The sequence below is a fragment of the Strigops habroptila genome, chromosome 2 (genome assembly GCF_004027225.2).
Source record: "Strigops habroptila isolate Jane chromosome 2, bStrHab1.2.pri, whole genome shotgun sequence".
Lineage (NCBI taxonomy): Eukaryota > Metazoa > Chordata > Aves > Psittaciformes > Psittacidae > Strigops > Strigops habroptila.
The window spans coordinates 120,071,684-120,089,055 of NC_044278.2; the positions used below are offsets into that span (position 1 = coordinate 120,071,684).

Genomic DNA, 17,372 nt, shown 5'->3' on the forward strand with positions numbered 1-17,372 from the left:
AACTAAAAGCAGACGGGTTTGTATACATGTGGGAACAGAGAATTCACACTACACTTCCAAGGCAGATGTTTGCATTAAGGAAAGCAGAGATGGGCTTGAAAACAGTGATGCCGCAACCGTGTTCATCTGAGCTATAGAATTAAAGCAGAGAAAAATCAAATAGGTGACAAAAGGTGCCATCACATCAATATTCAGCATTGAGAAGTGAGGCTCACTAACAGATACTGCTTTTAATTTAGCAAAGGGAAGGGAAACGAAAAATGAATGTCAAAAGAGCATTGCAAGGATGAAATCCTGACAGTGTGCTCTATGGCAAAAGCCTTGAGGAGCTGTTTATTTCTTTTACTCAAAGGATGACTGGGATGTGAGCTAATTATGGTTTGCAAATGTCTACAGGGAGGTGGTATTTAGTGTGCTTTTTGGTGTTCTGTTTCTCAGGCAAAGGCGGAGTGAAAGCCAGTTGCAGGAAGCCGAAGCCAGACACACTAGATGTCAAGTGGGTATTTCTCATGTTGAGGGTAATTAACAATTGGAACAATAGATGTGGGAACATGGTTGATCCCTCCAAGGCTGGAGCTTTTAATTAAGGCTCAGAGGACATGAAGAAAGGCTAACACAAGTGTTGCCATGCTGCTCTCTATTAATCAGTGGAGATATGAGACTCTTCTGCAGGAAGAGGCAGAACAGGAGCCAAGCCTTTTCCCTCTCTGCTGGCTGCAGAGGATTTCCAGAGAAATCAGCTTTATTTAGCAGTAGCCTCTGGTATAATTCATTACAAAACACATTTCATTTCCAGGATGCTTGAAGAGCTCGGAGCAGCAGCAGCTCTTTGGCCAGGCTCACGCGGGAGGTCAGACCAAGAGATTAGAGCACCCTCTTCTGCTCTAAAAAATTAAAGCAAAGTGATACAGCTGTGGCTTAACCTGCCCATGGGAAATGTTATGTCTGTATAGAAACACGCACATCTCTCACTCCAGTGAGTACAGCAGAGCTCTGGGAATTGATGGTGTTCAAATAACACAGGATTACAAAGACATCTTTGCTCTGTGATGGTTGTTGCAGGAATGATGCGCTTAAGAGGTGAGAAAAAAGCAAGGTTTGGATGCATATGCAAGGTTTAAACCTCAATGCTAATTCCAGCCAGATGAATTACCTTAATAACACCTTTTATTCTTTGCCTCAGCTGTTTGATTTACCTTGCTTGTTGATTAGTGGGGCAAATCAGGCAATGCCAGGACCTGAGCTGGTTTTGTAAAAGTGTTATCCCCGGTCCTGCATCCCCAGTCCTGCATACCCCTGCATACCCCGGTCTGTCTGAGTATGGGACAGACATTTGGAGCCATTTGGAATAAGCAGCTTTTCCTATGGAGGGCGGATTCCTGACACTGTTATTACCTGATTGCAGGAGGGTCTTTTCTTACATTGTCAAACAAGAAGCAGAAGAAAAGGGAGAAAATGATAAAGGTTTCAACCCACTTGGCTATAGAAGTATATGAATTGCTAAGGGTCAGAGTAATTACCCTAAGAAATAGACCTCCAAGTCGATTATTTTTTAATCTTTCATTATTGGGTGCCTGATCCTCATTTTTTTCAACACAGGAGATTTTAATGCATAAACATCTCCTAGAAGTGAGTTTTGCAGCTACTCCGGGAGACCTCGAGACTTCTGACCCTGAGTGGAATCAAACTGTGCAGCACCATTGTGGATCCCGAAAGAAATGAGATGGCAGCGAGCATATGACATACAGATAGAGACGAAGGTATATTTGTATATGGATAAATCAAACATTTACGTACAGTTAAACAAAAGCAGACTCCAAAAACTTTAATGAATTTCATGCTTTGATTAAAACCTAGTGTCAAAACCTAATGCATTCATAGCATATAAAGCAGTGTCTTAAGCTTGACGTTAGCGTGTCTTTTAGTCACTTTTCAAATGTGAAGCTATTTAGTAATTCCTGATAAGTATCTTGAGCTGTACCAGTCTTCAATGAATCACATGCTCAGGAACCTTCCTGGATCTGCGCCGTGCAAGGAAATGAATGAATGGGAGGAAATTAATGTGATGAATGGTGAGAGCTGCTTTCCCCACTGCATCTGAAAGTCTTTGTGGCTTCCCTCAATCATTAGTCATGAAGAACTGCTTCTGAACCCACACACCAATGAGATGCGTATAATTTATATGATGTATTTGAAGTTAATACTGCTAAAAGGCTGAATTACAAATGGTTCCCTCTAAACCACAAGTGCTTCTGTGGCCTCAACTGAATTATTGCAAGGGGCTTCCTAGCTAAGACAGGCATGGAGACATGCGAGATCTTTCCAGATGACAGTTTTATTGCCAGGTCCACTGGGGAAGGAAGGTGTTTGGAAGTGTGGAGAGAGTTATTGGAGGGCTCAGCTATAGGGAAATATCTAGAAGACCGACGGGAATAAAAAAGAAGACTGATGCAGGTGTAAAAAGTTCTATGTGTGTCACAATGAATACAAGGAAGAAACAGGGAAAAGCAGAATGTGTCACATCAGCAGGATGCTAAAGCTCAAAATCAAATATTCTGCTTACCCCAAACCTAAAATAGCTCTTGTCTCTGCTGCTTACAGGGCTGAAGAGGAGCTATCCCCTCTGCAGTGCAGAGAGACTTAAGGAGCTGTTCTCCAGGGGCAGATCCCAGGAGCTAAATCCCACTAATCCAAGGGCAAAGCTTTAAGATGCCATCTCTACAATTACTGTGTTAGATGTGAGTACATCTCTGCACTGAGGCAGTTCAGAGCTAGGCAGCCTGGAGCTCTGCAAGACCTTTGTTGAAGAACTAAGGGCTTGGGAGGATGTACCCAAAGTCATGAAACCCTGAAGAAGAAGGATGGTCCTGACCAAAAAGGACATAGGAAACTTTTGACACGACATGGAGGGTCCCAGAGCACCCACACAGTTGGAGTGGCCCATGCAAGCAAGAAGTTGAAGGAGGTGGGCACCCAAGAGGACTTGCACGGGAGGCTGACCATGCATCGCCTATCCTTGAGGTGGGACCCACATCAAAGGATAGCCACTGCCACTGGTGAGAAGCTGCTCTGCTGGTGGGTTGCTCCTTCTGGAGGCCTCTCTCCATCAGGCTAGAGGACCTGTGTGTGCATTTACAGCACACACTGCATTGCGGTGTTTGGTGTTGCGTGCCTCGGTGGCTGAGGATCCAGGACAGAAATGCTTCTCCAGTAATGAACAGGTAAGCTGGTGTAAGGGGCCTGCTAATTTTAGAGCACAAACCTGCTTGGATCAGCAACTTTTCTAAGCCTCAGGGTGACACTGCAGATGGCAGGGAGGCTGTTGTGGGTTTGCAATTGTTTGCCTGGCTGTAAACGGTGATGTTGTCATTCCCCCAAAACCCTATGGCTCCGAGTCTTTAACCAAGAGTATTTTAACACAAAGCTTTTACCCTGACAGTTATTTAACATTTCTTAATCTAAATGCAAATCATAATCCTCCTTTCCCCTCATTCTGTGATTACCTGTTTATCCACCTTTCATTTTGCCGGGTTTAAGAGACTCTGCTACAAGTTGTCCTTGAAAAACCTTTTCAGAACATTTTAAAATCATATGCATGTACATAGATTTTCTTTAAGTACAATGGAACAGTAGGATTCAGGCTGGATGGGGCTTAGAGCAACCTGGTCTAGTGGAAGGTGTCCCTGCCCATGGCAGGGGGCTGGAAATAGATGAGCTTCAAGATCCCTTCTGACCCAAACCATTCTGTGATTCTATGTATTTTTATGTATATGTATGTATGGGTCTACATGTGTGTGTGTTACATTAGTATGGGTTCTGATTCATATTCAAAATTCACCGAGGATTTTGGATTGGCAAAATTTGCTGACTTATAGAATTTCACCTATTTTTTTTCTTATATGCATGTTTTTCCTGTGTGATTTGGGAATTATCTTTCCAAAGGACAGAAAACGTACTGTATTCATAGGTTGTGTTTACTGCTGCAAACAAAGCAGACTTGCTCTTCGGTGCCTGCCTATACTGAAAAGCATTTTAAGATATGTATATACGTATGTATTTAAGGGCTGTGGTATGTTTAACTGTCACTGGTTGGACACTTGTCTGTGTTGGTGCATGTCCACGTGTTTGTGCAGGGTTTTGGAACCTCATGGATTTGCACCTTGAGAACTGTTGTGTAATTTGGGCTGACTCCGCTGTATCTCCATGCACTGGACAAATACGTATGCAGGAAGGCAAATGTAATCTACTTTTCTTCCAGCTGCTGGTAATGCACTGCCTGGCTTCCCGAAGAACTCAGTGCAGATCTACCCACCTGCAAAACAATGTCATTTCTCCTACTGTGTCCTAACAGCTTGCTCTGGTCAAGGCACATTAGATTGCATCAGTTCAACACTGGGAATTCATCCAAGACATTTTCCCAGGCTCTCTGGTGGCTGCTGTTGGGAATAACCCTGCTTTGCTCTCCAGCGCATTGTTCTGTCTTTAAAATTGGGCTGCTTGGACCCTGGAACTGTGACCCCTTCTTTTCCAAAGCCTTGCCCCACGTGGCTGCCAGGTTAGCAGTGGAAAGAATAACCAAAGATCCTTCACTAGATCTTGGCCAGAGGCTGGATTATGTGGTCCTGGAAGAAGAATGTGAGACATCGAGAGCTCTGCTTAGATTCATTGACTTTAGAAAGCTTTCCTCAGCTTTCATAGGCCCTCTGAACCCTGGCTTCTGTGAGGTGGCTACAATTTTAGGGGAAAACTGGAATAAAGCCATCTTCTCATGGACGTGCATCAATTATTATAAACTGGATTCCACCATCCACCACCCTACATTTGCAAGGACCCTACCCTCTCCAACCCGGGTTTTGTTTACAATAATGAAACATTTTAGCTGGGCTCATGTTGGCATCATTGCTTCCAACGAGGATATTTGGGTGGACACAGCCAACAAGTTAGCGAGTGCACTCAGGAACCAGGGGCTTCCTGTAGGCGTTGTCACCGCCATGCATAAAGGAGAAAAAGGCATTGAAGACACTTGGAACAAGGTTAAAAAAGTTGACAATATTAAAAGTAAGTGTTCTGAGTATTATTCTTTCCTTTATTTTCTTTTCTCCAGGGTAGGACTGCATTGTTATCAATGGGCAGAGCTTAGAGAATGAAGTTTTGAAGTCAAGCAGAACTTTATCTCTGACCTTAACAGAGCCAGGGCCTCAAGTAAAAGAATGCTGGGCATTTTGTGTGTGATGGAGATAGGGCAAAGTAGTCTTCTACAATATGAAAGACCAGGTCCAGCTTGGAAAAAGCATGTTTCGTAAATGAGTGTCTGTGCTTAACCCTATCAAGTGTAAAGAGGGGTTTATAGGAAGGTTTTATATTTATGCTAGTCTGGATTATCAAAAATTTCATGCTTTGATGCTGTGTTCTTGCTACCTGTGTTCAGTGAAGTTATCAGAAGTGAAATCCAGTGTTATACAGTGCATACAAAAGCAGTGGAATGGCCGTTTTTGATGTACCACACATAATAATGATGTTTCTTCTCTTGAGAAAATGTGGGGGGAAAATCATGGTTTTCTGGTTCAGGGCCTTGTTAAGAAGTCTGTGATGAAGCTGTGATCCTGGACATACACCTCTGCAGCACTGTGAATACAGATGAGGACGCATTTTAGCCAAGACTTTGTAAATTTCACGCCAAAGACTAAAAAGGGTAGCAAGGTGCTGTCTAACTAGGAGTTTTATCAGTGCTCAAATCTATGTTTGAGACCAAATCCACCTTGGGTGGGTTCATCTCATCACCATCACAGTTTTCCATGTGAATTAGAGATGATAAGCTCCTTTCATACTCAATGGAGAGAACCAGTTCCTCTTCAAACATGATTCATCTGACCAGCTTAAGCTGTCTGCTATAACATGGCCTGAATCACTGCCTAGAAGTACCTGTAGTTCAGCAACTTGAAAATAGTCTTGTTCACTTCAGCTTCTACTTTGCCAAGGATACTTTTTCTCCTAAGGAGAGACCACAGCTACTCTAGCGATCCTGTTCTCCCTTAGTTTAGAAGCAGGCAGGTTTTCTTTGCAACTTTCCTTCCCATCATTGCCCTACTTTGCTCCTCTCACTGAGGAGTTTTGAAATGACTGAGTTTTGAAATGCTGTCTTGGATGAAAGATGAGGAATGCTTCCTTTCATGAAGGGCCAGTAAGCACCTGGAAAGTCTGTTAAACAGATAGACCTGTATTTCACATCATAGGATCATAGAATGCCAGGTTGGAAGTGATCTCAAGGATCATTTGGTCCAACGATTCTTGGCAAAGCATGACCTAGAGTAGATGGCCCAGCACCCTGTCCAGCCCAATCTTAACAGTGTCCAGTGCTGGGGAGTCACCACTTCCTTGGGGAGATTATTCCAATGGATTATTGTTCTGATTGTGAAAAGTTTCCTTCTTGTGTCCAGTTGAATTCTCCCCAGGAGTAACTTGTGCCTCTTGCCTTTTCCATGGGACTCCTTGTAAAAAGGGAGTGTTGATCTTCTTTGTAGCCACTCATTATCTCCCCACCAGACATGGAGACACTGGCTCCATGACATTTTAGAGGCAAAGACACAGACTCTGGGATAGCCAAGCACAGACCAGATGTTGAAACATAACACGGTGTCCTGTGCTATGTACATATGGTGACAGGGTGAACGAGTGGAGCTTGTGCAATGCTAATGACTGTGTGGTGTCTGTCAGCTTAAGGCACACAAAGGGAAAGCTCATGTCTCTCTGTCCATGACAACAATGACCACAGCTACCCATCTAATGAGGTGTCCCTGCCCATTGCAGTGGGTCGGAAATAGATGATCTTTAGGTCTTTTCCAACCTTAACTATTCCATGATTCTATGTTAGCCCACGCCTCACCTTTGTCAAAATTTCTCTCCATTCCTCCTTATGCATAGCTCCAGGAATGGGTGATGCTCACAGCCTCCCTTGCTAGATCTTGCACACCTCCAGAGGTTGAATAAATTTGGTGTAGCTCCCAATTTCCTCAGCACATAATATTGGTGGGGGATCATTAGAGACTGATCTGATACAGCAGTTCAGACAGCTCTTTTATTGATGGGGAGAGGAAGCTATTTTGTGTTGAAAACCCCAAATGGATTAACGCCACTGTCTATGATCCTTGTGTTTCAGTTGTAATCCTGTGCATGCATTCTGTGCTCATTGGAGGGGAGGAACAGGCCACCTTACTCACAAAAGCTCTGGAAATGGGACTAGCAGATGGAAGATATGTCTTTGTTCCATATGACACTTTGCTGTACAGTCTTCCTTACCAAAACAACTCATTCAGGGTCTTTGATAATGATGAGAAGCTCCAGGAAGCATATGATGCTGTGCTGACTATCACAGTGGAGTCTGGAGAAAGGACTTTCTATGATGCATTCAGGGAAGCTAAAACCAATGGTGAAATAACCAGGGATTTGGAAGCCACCCAGGTAAATATTCTTTCTCTCTGTTTTATTCTGGGACCTGACAACAGGAGACACGGGACAACCAATAGTTAATAGAGAAAATATAGGGGAGAGAAAACGCAGACTGTGCGCTTTTATATTGGGAAAAACTTGGTGAAAGTTGGATGTGGTCTGCATTCATTTGGAAAGAATATTTGTTCTGGATATCTGGCAATCTGACGCAGTTGATTCAACTGCAGGACCGTGCTGGGAACTGAAGAGAAGCGGTTGTCTCTGAGGCTCTCAGATTCAGTTTGCTACATGCTAAGTGCTGTAGGCCCAAGCTGAAGAAGTGTCTTCTAAGATGGATAAAGTCCATGGAGATTGTAAGGAATCAGAATGAGATGTCCACATGCCTGAGAATCTGGGGGGATGCGACAGACAAATGAAATACTGGATGCTTCTAGAGGGAAATGGTTAGGATCTTTGCTATTTCATTCTTCTTAGCACTATTGTCAAAGTCATTCTTTTTCAACGTAATTATCTAAATGTCACCAGTAGACTATAAAAAATACAAGTCAGTTGCTTCCTTGTAGACATTACAAGAAGATCGGGGAATCTGGGAAGAGATGGAGGGTTCAGTTGAGCTAAATCGCACTGTGGTCTTTCAAAAAATTCCAAGTACTTTCAAGGCATGATTTATGAGATCTGCATCCATGCCTACTTTAGGAGACGAATCATGCCTTGAAAGCATTCACTTCTTTCGCTTCACTATAGTGAAAGCCCAGGTTAACTATACCGAATATAGAGTTATTCATTGAAGGTGTCTACATCTGATCAATGAATCCTGCCACAGATGTCAGATTCTGTGGCTTCCAACAGCAATCCTCATTTTATTATGAGTATATGACCGTAAACAATGTTCATCTACCAACTGTGAATGACCATGTGATTTGAAAGGCCACCATGTGTGCGTGTTTTAGGAGAGGGGAACGTTATAGGTTCCTAAATCAAATCTGGCATGGAAGGGAGCAATGTAAGGAGAAAAGGCTCTGGTACCCCACAGAACAAGTTTGCTGTGGCTCTGCTTTGTGATTTCTACATCTTAGGAATAAACAATGTTCTGAAAGCAATCCTTTGGGCATGTCACTTTTCCTGCCTGGCTAGGGAGGTGAGCCTTTGACTGATGTTTTATCATGGTTCTTTAAGTCAGGTTGTGCTAAAATGTCAGCTGAACATCAGGTTCAGAGCCTTGGTTCTTCCCCTTATAAAGCAATTTTGCGTGGATTTAATAACAGTTTGAAATTATATTTTGGGAAGCAACCGTAAGAAAAGAGAGATATTTGAAGTCACACATAGACTGGGTCAACCCCAATAGCTCCCAAAAGCTACATTCAACCTAAGATACTTCAAACCCATTACTCTGTGAACTCTTAATGCTCAGAGGTCTCGGTTCTTGAGTTTGCAGCTTAACTAGTGGGACATTTTTTTGCCATGAGTCTCAAAGCAGAGGCTGTCAACAGTATATCCTGACCTCAATTTCTCCTGTGTTTTCAGGTTTCTCCTCTCTTTGGAACAATCTATGATGCCTTTTACTTCATGGCAATGGCTATAGACAGTGCTCGGAGGAAAGGAGCCAGAGTCTCAGGAGCTAACATAGCTCAGTACACAAAAAACTTCAGTTTCCCTGGATTTAGTCACCAGGTAGAGACAGACCACTGTGGGAAGGGGCTGAGCAACTATGTGATACTGGACACAGATGGTCACAGGAACCAGCTCTTCCCAACCCACTTGCTGGACATGTCTTCAGACTCTGTGATGTCCTTAGGCCGGGACATCCACTTTCCCAGAGGAACTCTACCCAAGCCAGACTCCAGCTGTTGGTTTGATCCAGATGTTCTCTGCACTGGAGGTAAGCAAGACATAAAAGTAGGGTTGAATGGCATTGGGTCCGTACTTCTTATTTCTTTCATCTTCTCTCTTATTTCAAGGTGAATGACCCTTTAAATTAGAGCTCCCCAAAGAGAAACGTTTAAACTCCATAAATTGCTACAAAGATGACCAGTCACCATGCTGTTCATAATGAGAGTTTTATGCAGAGACCCCTCTGTTGATCCACAAGACTTATTGCTTGTTAGGTCCATAAGGTCATTGCCACTGTTGCATGTTGGAAAGGGTTTTCCAGGTCTGACAGCTAACATCTGCCTATGTTGATAGCAATCACTATATGCCAGAGGCTCCACCCAGCACTGTGTCCATGTCCTTCTGAGGGACAGGGCACTAAGAGGATTTGAAGACAGCCTAAGAGCTGCACAGCAGCAGATGTTCTCACCATCTCTTCTGGTTAACCCCAGCTTCTTTACCCAGTCAGCTCTGCAGCTTTAAGGATCATCAGAGCTCTCCTCATCAAGAAAAGATGATAATAATTTCTCAAAATAATTTGAGTTACTTGTAGATAACAGAGGTGGTAATTGAAGACCTAGGGGCAGAGATAACTGTGCTTCCTCCTAGGTTTTTCAAGGCTGGGCACTGTTTTTACTTCTTGTTTTTAATTTGAGGCAACTGTGGTGCATTTTGAAGTCCACAGGGAAGCAAATATCTCAGGGTAGGATACTTAGCCTCCACTTGACATATTTACATATAATACTAAGTATTTACTCCTACTGCTCCAGGATATGACTTAAACAGAGAAAATTAACCGCGTGTACAGAATATTTAATGCAGCAGCTGCGAGAATCATTCCCCTTGGCTCAGCTGTAACTGGTTTAAATCAGCATTGCTCCATGAAAATTGGAGATATACTGATCTTACAGCAGCTGGCAAACTATAGGAGAGACAAATATGATGCTACCATATATCTAATTTTGCACTACAACTAGGAATGGAGTAGCAATTTATCATCCTATTGCAGTCTACAGAAAAATCACTGATTTTCAGAGATCAGATTTTATGTTCACACTTTCACAAAAGCATAAAGCTTGAGGCATTTTTGGTAATTTATTATTATCACTAATATTTCAGATACTGAATTTTATGACTAGACTAGAATTAAATTTATGACTAGAATTAAATCCAGGCCTCAGTCTGGCTTTTGTATGGAGTTAAGGTAAGAGAGTGGTTGGATGTAAAGCTGCCAGGCTGCTGTGGTTCCTGACCCAAGGTCTATCAGGAGCAGGTTGTTTCCAGTACATGTACACTTTAGACGCACACACACAGAGCCAGTCCCCAACAGAGTAACATATACACGAAAGCAATGTGTTTACAGCCACCATTACCTGTAACCAGCACTGCTGAAACATGGGCAACACATACGGCATGATCTTGTTCTTATACACCACTTAATCAAGCTCCAAGCTTGCTTCCAGATCTCACAGCCACAGCTCTTGCTCACATACAGATGTAGATGTACATACCATTGGTAGATGGTCCAAACCTGTAATTCCCCCATAGCCATCTCTCAATCCCTTTGGGCTCTGCAGGAGCTGGCCTCCAGACTTGTGGCCTCTCATGCGTCATAGGCTCCAGGGCTCCTTATCTTACCTGTTGGCTAGGTTGACATGAAGTCTACAAACATCACACACAGGCAGAAAGCACACTCACCCAGAACAAGAAACAGGGATAGGGGTTAAGAAGAAGGTAGGACAGATTGCCATGATCAGATGCAGGGTTTGGCTGCAAAAATGCACAACATACGTGTGACCAGCATCCCCATCCTCTTCAGTATCTTGTACTTGAGCACCCACAACCCACCTTTGCCCATTTTTGTCCCTTCCTCTAAACATCCCATAAGAAGTTTCACATACTCCTACAGTCCCCTTAAAGCATCCCCTCATGAATTTAACATAACCCCACAAGTCCCCTCAAGTATGCTTCAAGTTTGCTCTTTACCGTGAGCCCATGATAACCCTCGTTTCCCTTCCGTTAGTTATAAAGTTCTTGTTGAGCTTCCTCAAGGTTTTTCATGGCCCATCCATCATTGACACGAGCTCTGTGGTCTTTGGTATTGTCTTCACTATGTCCTATTCCTTAGGGTTTGTTTATCTGGGTGTTTATTTATTTACTCCTCTTGTCCTTTTACTGTCTCTCATTCATTCCAGTGAACGTTGTGCTCCAATCAGCTCTCACTTTCAGCTTATCAGATGCTGTGTCAGTGAATGAAATTGGATGGACTTTGGACGTTTTCCAGATGTGGAAGAGTCCTCATGTCCTCGTGTGTAACTAACTGTGCCCCTACTTCAGCAAAGGACATGCTCAGAGAGACACCCTTTGCTATTCCTTGGGTTTCTGCACTGCCTTTCAAGCACCACATTGCCTTAGAGTCCTCTAAAGTGTGGCCAGACTCTTGTGGGTTATAATATGCAATGGGAATAAGCAGAAGAATTTCTCTCAGGCTCTTTCTCAAAGGAGATTTGTTCAGACAGTAGAGTCTCTGGGGGCTACCTGAGGAAGCTTAGGAGACAGGACCAGTAAAAAAACCCTGATTGAATACGGAAGGGAGCATTAACAAACTCCACATTATTCCTGCCACACTGTGGTATGGATTACAGATTCTCTTTGAAAGTGTTAGAAGGCCACGCAGAGACGTGAGATGGGACTTTCATATTCCTACACTTCGTCACTGGTTTGTCCAGGAAGCATTTGCTCCTTTGTCCAGCAAGAAAAACAACCCATGTCACTGTGACTGGACTATTCTAAGCTCATTCTCTCTTTAATAACAGATTTCCTAGCAGGAAACAGGCAACCACAGCCCCAAAGCACTAGGTCTGCCGCAAGTCTCCCTCTAAGCAGATCCAGTCCCTCTTTTTCCATGGATTTAGCATTATGCAAGGCTTTTATGAGATGTATTCTGGCTTCACACTCAAACCAGTCCTTTTAGAGGAGGGCACATCTTTGTCAGCTCCCTTTCCTCCTAGGGATGAACACTGGGTTGCTGCTACTTGCTCTTATGGGGACCACAACACTTAACTTTGTCCATGCATGAAGAACAAACCATGTCCTCCAGGCCAGCTTGGTGTGGTCTTGCTCATTCCTGTATTCAAGGTGAGCACCTCCTGGAGAAAGTTGTTTATGTCTCCATCGCACTTGGGTGAAGTGAATTCTTGGACTACATCCACACTGTCTGCAAAGTGGAGAAATGAGTGTGAAGTATCGACCCTACTGTGCCCAGATTTCTTCTCAGATGGAGGTATACAGGGCTGGTCCCAGGCTGAAGCATGAAAGCAGAGTGACTTCTTGTATCAAATCCTGGTACCATAGAATCACAGAATGATTTGGGTTGGAAAAGATCTTCAAAGATCATTGAGTCCAACCCCCCTGCCATGAGCAGGGGCACCTTCCACTTGAATCACAGAATCCCAGGCTGGTTTGGGTTAGAAGGAACCTTCAAGCTCATCCAGTTCCAATCCCCTGCCATGGGCAGGGACACCTTCCACTAGAGCAGGTTGCTCCAAGCCCCTGTGTCCAACCTGGCCTTGAACACTGCCAGGGATGGGGCAGCCACAGCTTCTTTGGGCACTTTGTGCCAGCACATGTGTGAGAACAAACAGGGACTGGGTCTCTGGACTGAAACATAAAGTAAGTCCAAATCTGACAGGAAAATTTCAGCTAAAATGCTTGGTCTTTTCCTGAAAAGGACACATACTTTCAAAAATGCTGTTTTTCTACTGAGAAGCTCTAGGTTTCAGTGCTTGATAAAAGACCTGTGATTCAGGTACAAGTGTGACATAGAGTTACGACCCTTTTATCAACCCAAATTTCTCCGTGCTTGCTTGTGTTCAAGGATCTCTGAATACAGACAGACTAAAGTAGAAAAATAAGAAGACAGAAGAGACAGAGAGAGCAAACAATATTCCCACTGGAATTTAGCTCATCCACTCATGTCGGCATTCCTTAGCTCTCTAACAAAGACGCTCATAAGTAAAATATCCATCCCCAATGCTTTCTGTCGATGGGCCCATTGAGGAAAACATCAACCTTCTCCTCCTTCTCTTCTGTTCTTTCCAGCATTAGAAATGTGTGGCAGTGAATGAAAAACCCCAGATGGGCTGGTGACTCACATGATAAAGATTTTTCAGCCTTTCAGTTCCTGGAGAGAAGAGGGTCAAATGTTAAGAAGTTATGAACTTTGCAGAAATTGCCTCTAAAACAAAATACTTCCCTGTGAGTCCAGGCTTTATTTACTTGAAGAAAAATCTGTTTTCCCACTGATCCAGGGCTCTAGGGCTGGCATAGGAAAAAAGTGCATGGGAATAAATAAGTAAAGTGCTTGCAGTCTGATGTAAATGAAATCGATAAGTGTGTATTCCTAAATGAGCATTGCATCAAAAGTATCTTAGAATCAGAATGGTTTAGGTTGGAAAGGACCTTAAGATCATCCAGTTCCAACGCCCTCTCATAGCAGGGAAGCCTCACACTAGACCATGTCACCCAAGGCTCTGTCCAAGCTGGCCTTGAACACCGCCAGGGATGGAGCATTTGCTACTTCTTTGGGCAACCTGTGCCAGCGCCTCAGCACCTTCACAGTAAAGAACTTCTTCCTTATATCTAACCTGAACTTCTCCTGTTCCAGTTTGAACCCATCACCCCTTGTCCTATCACTCCAGTCCCTGATGAAGAGTCCCTCTCCAGCAGCCTTGTAGCCGCCTTCAGACACTGGAAGCTGCTCTGAGGTCTCCACGCAGCTTCTCTTCTCCAGGCTGAACAGCCCCAATGTTCTCAGCCTGTCTCCATACGGGAGGTGCTGCAGCCCCTGATCATCCTCGTGGCCTCCTCTGGACTTGCTCCAACAGCTCCGTGTCCTTCTTATTTTGAGGACACCAGAATTGCACACATTTCTCTAAGTGAGGTCTCACAAGAGCAAAGCAGAGGGGCAGGATCACCTCCTTTGACTTGCTGCTTATGCTCCTTTTGATGCAGCCCAGGATACAGTTGGCTTTCTGGGCTCAAGCACACACTGCAGCTGGCTCATGTTAAGCTTCTCATCGAAACACCCATCTTCTATCATTCTCCTGGCTGAATATTTGACTTTATAGTCTAATGGTCTGATGCTGATATTTTTAATGTTGCCTAAGTGAAAAGGATTTTCTAATTCACTGTTTCTTTTCCCCTCTTTGCACAGGAATTGAGCCTACAGTCATCTTTTTGGGAGTAATGGCGATATTTGCCCTGGTGCTTTTTGCTGTGGGCCTGACTTCTCTTATCAGGTGAGAATGGCAGGACGTGTTTGATTAGGTGGCCATTTCTAGCTTCTGTGGTGGGTTTTAGCCAGCAGTTTAGTTTGCGAACACAGCAGGCTTGTTGTGGTCATTGGGTAAGTTGGTTGAATTTATTACAAATCAAATCAGAGTAGGATAATGAGAAATAAATCCAAATCTTAAAATACATCCTCCCCAACCCTCTCTCCGGGCTCAACTTCATTCCTGAATTCTCTACCTCCTCCCCACCAGTGGTGCAGGGGGACAAGGTTGTGGTCAGTTCATCACACGTTCTATCTGCAGCTCCTTCCCCTCCAAGGGAGGATCCTCACACTCTTCCTCTGCTCCAAACACAAACCCAATAAAATCCAATACAACTTTATTAAATGATAGTGGCCTGAGCACTGTGGGAATTGGTTCTGCAGTCTCAGGAGCAGATTTGGAAGAAGACTTCAGTCTGTTGCTGGAAGGAATGGCTGGATGGTGGCTCTGAAACGTTAGGAAAGTGGCTATCACTTTAGAAGTGCAAAGTATGCCACACAAACCAAAGACAGGAATCTGCTTTGAGAACTTTGGGGTAGAGACTGAGTGGGCTGCCATGTTAAATGTCTTTTCCTTACTCCAGATCATTCTTGCCTGGATTTCTGTCCCTAGTATAATCCTGTTTCCCATGAAGCACCTAGGCTGAAGCTCTTTACTTTCCCAATGTAATAAAGATAAAGAGAGTAACTCTGGAGAGGGTTTGGAACAATTAATTAGGATACCTCTATTACTAAGCTGATTCACTCCCTGTTTTGGTCTGGAATCCAGCTCCCTGGTCATCCACGTTGCATCTGTATTATTCTGGGCATGAGATCTTTAGAGCAAATGAAGCTTAGGAAGGGACAGTTTCAAACAGTTACATAGGTCACATTTGTCTCCTGACTCCATAACAAGGTGGACACGGACTGGCTGGTCCAGAAGCTATGGGTTGCTCTTTAGCAAGGACACTATGGCCGTAACCTAAGGTAATCTGCTCCAAACTGGCCCCTGGAGTAATCTGTCTCTCATTGTTGATGTCTACATGGTGCATGACTGAAATTAGAAGGCATATTTACCCAGAAGCACTGAGTTCATCAGAGCAGGGTTCCTGGATCGTTCCATGCAGGTTTGCCTCCCAAATCTTCCCAGAAGATTCCACTTCTGAATCATCCCTCCAAACCCAAATGATACAAGGCCACCCAGCAAACAACACCCCAAACAGCTTTCTCCCTTATAACACACAGCTGCTTCTGATATCCTATAATTGCAGGCACTGGGGAGGTTGCTCCATCCATTTGCACTTTAAAACCCTGCTCTATGCCTTGGCCACCAGCCTCTACAATTAAGTAAATAGAAGACAATCTTTCTGCCTACTCTACTTGTAAGCTGTTCCACAAGTACCAGACTGTTCTTGGGAAGGCTCAGTAATAAGTAAAGATGTATGGCTGTCTGCAAGGGAAGAAAAGAAGTCTAGCATGACTCAGACAATGATTTATGTTAGGGAAGGGCATGTCTGGAACTAAATTTAAACCACAGCATGGTCTGAGTTCAAATGTGGGAGCTCTGGTCTTAGGTCTGCCAGGCATCTGCTGCATGACTTTAAGTGAGTCGCTCTGCAATCTGTTCTTTGCTTTCAGCAGAGGGATGCTTTCCTCCATGCTTGGGCGAGATGATGTGATTGACCGAGTGAGGTTTTCGGGTAGACAGGTCAAAGGTACATAAGTGATAAGTTTTTTGCATGAAGATGAGTGGCAAGGTGGTTAGAGAAAGGTTACAAAAGTCATCCCAGGTGATGCCTGTGGTCATGTGGCCAAGGCTCCTTCTGAACTCCAAAAAGCTGTCTGTGCTCTTATTAAAATGCCTGGAGTGGCACATACATTAGAAAAGTGAATTGTGGTGATGTGTAGATGTTTTGCTGGATATAGATATTTTCCTTCTACAGTAGCCACCAAAATGCACCCTTTTCATCAGGAAAAGTGTTAGGTGCAGATCAGACATCTGCTGTATTGTAAACAAAGTTCCTTAAACAAAAAAATGACATGGAGAGCAATGGAGGAACTCTCATTTGCCTTCTCTGTTCCTGCCTGATGAGTTTCAGACTAATACATGTAGTGTGCTTTGTGTTTAGTGTTATACCTTGGCATCCATTGAAATAGTGGGTTCAGAATGATGGTGTGTGAATTCTGCCTCTTCCTTGAGTCCCTAAAATAACCATGTGTTGGGTATTATTGTCAGATGTATCCCATCTGAAAACTAACAAAGAAACTCTGGAATGTTCTGTAATGATTTGCATGAAGTGGACATAAGCCTATTTAAACCATGCCATGAATGTAGCCCTTAACATCACTCCATTTCTTCTTGTGGTCTCTTCTGCCTTGCCAATTAAGGAGAAGCGGGGCAAGTAGAAGGATGCAGTTAAGCAACAAATAGTGTCTTTGCTGGTCTGGTGACTATACTGAACTTTCTCTCTTGCCCATGGCAACTCTGCAAATCTAATAGTCTATCAAGGAATGCAGAGAGTCATCCCTTGGAAAACAGGCACAGCACCCTGTGGAGATGCCAGAAGCACATTTGTCCTGTTACACAGTGCGTGGTAGACATCCCATCTGGCTCGGGTCCTGGAAGAATTAGGTCTGAATCAGCAGAGACGTCTTGATCTAATTACTTCTGACCAAGAGAAATAGCACTGGTTCAGCAATGCTGCTTCTAAAACCTCCACTCTGCATTGCACTACACCATGCACAC

The 17,372-nt window shown here is 43.8% G+C and overlaps 1 protein-coding gene across 1 annotated transcript in view; it reads left to right on the forward strand.

The window, feature by feature from the left end:
* Positions 1-4,614: 4,614 nt before the first annotated feature.
* LOC115604462 (retinal guanylyl cyclase 2-like) overlaps positions 4,615-17,372 on the forward strand; it is a 38,734-nt gene continuing 25,976 nt past the window's right edge. Inside the window, 6 exon segments of the mRNA XM_030477586.1 lie at positions 4,615-4,639; positions 4,642-5,058; positions 5,292-5,309; positions 7,157-7,458; positions 8,971-9,325; positions 14,531-14,615. Coding sequence (XP_030333446.1) covers positions 4,615-4,639; positions 4,642-5,058; positions 5,292-5,309; positions 7,157-7,458; positions 8,971-9,325; positions 14,531-14,615 — 1,202 coding nt within the window.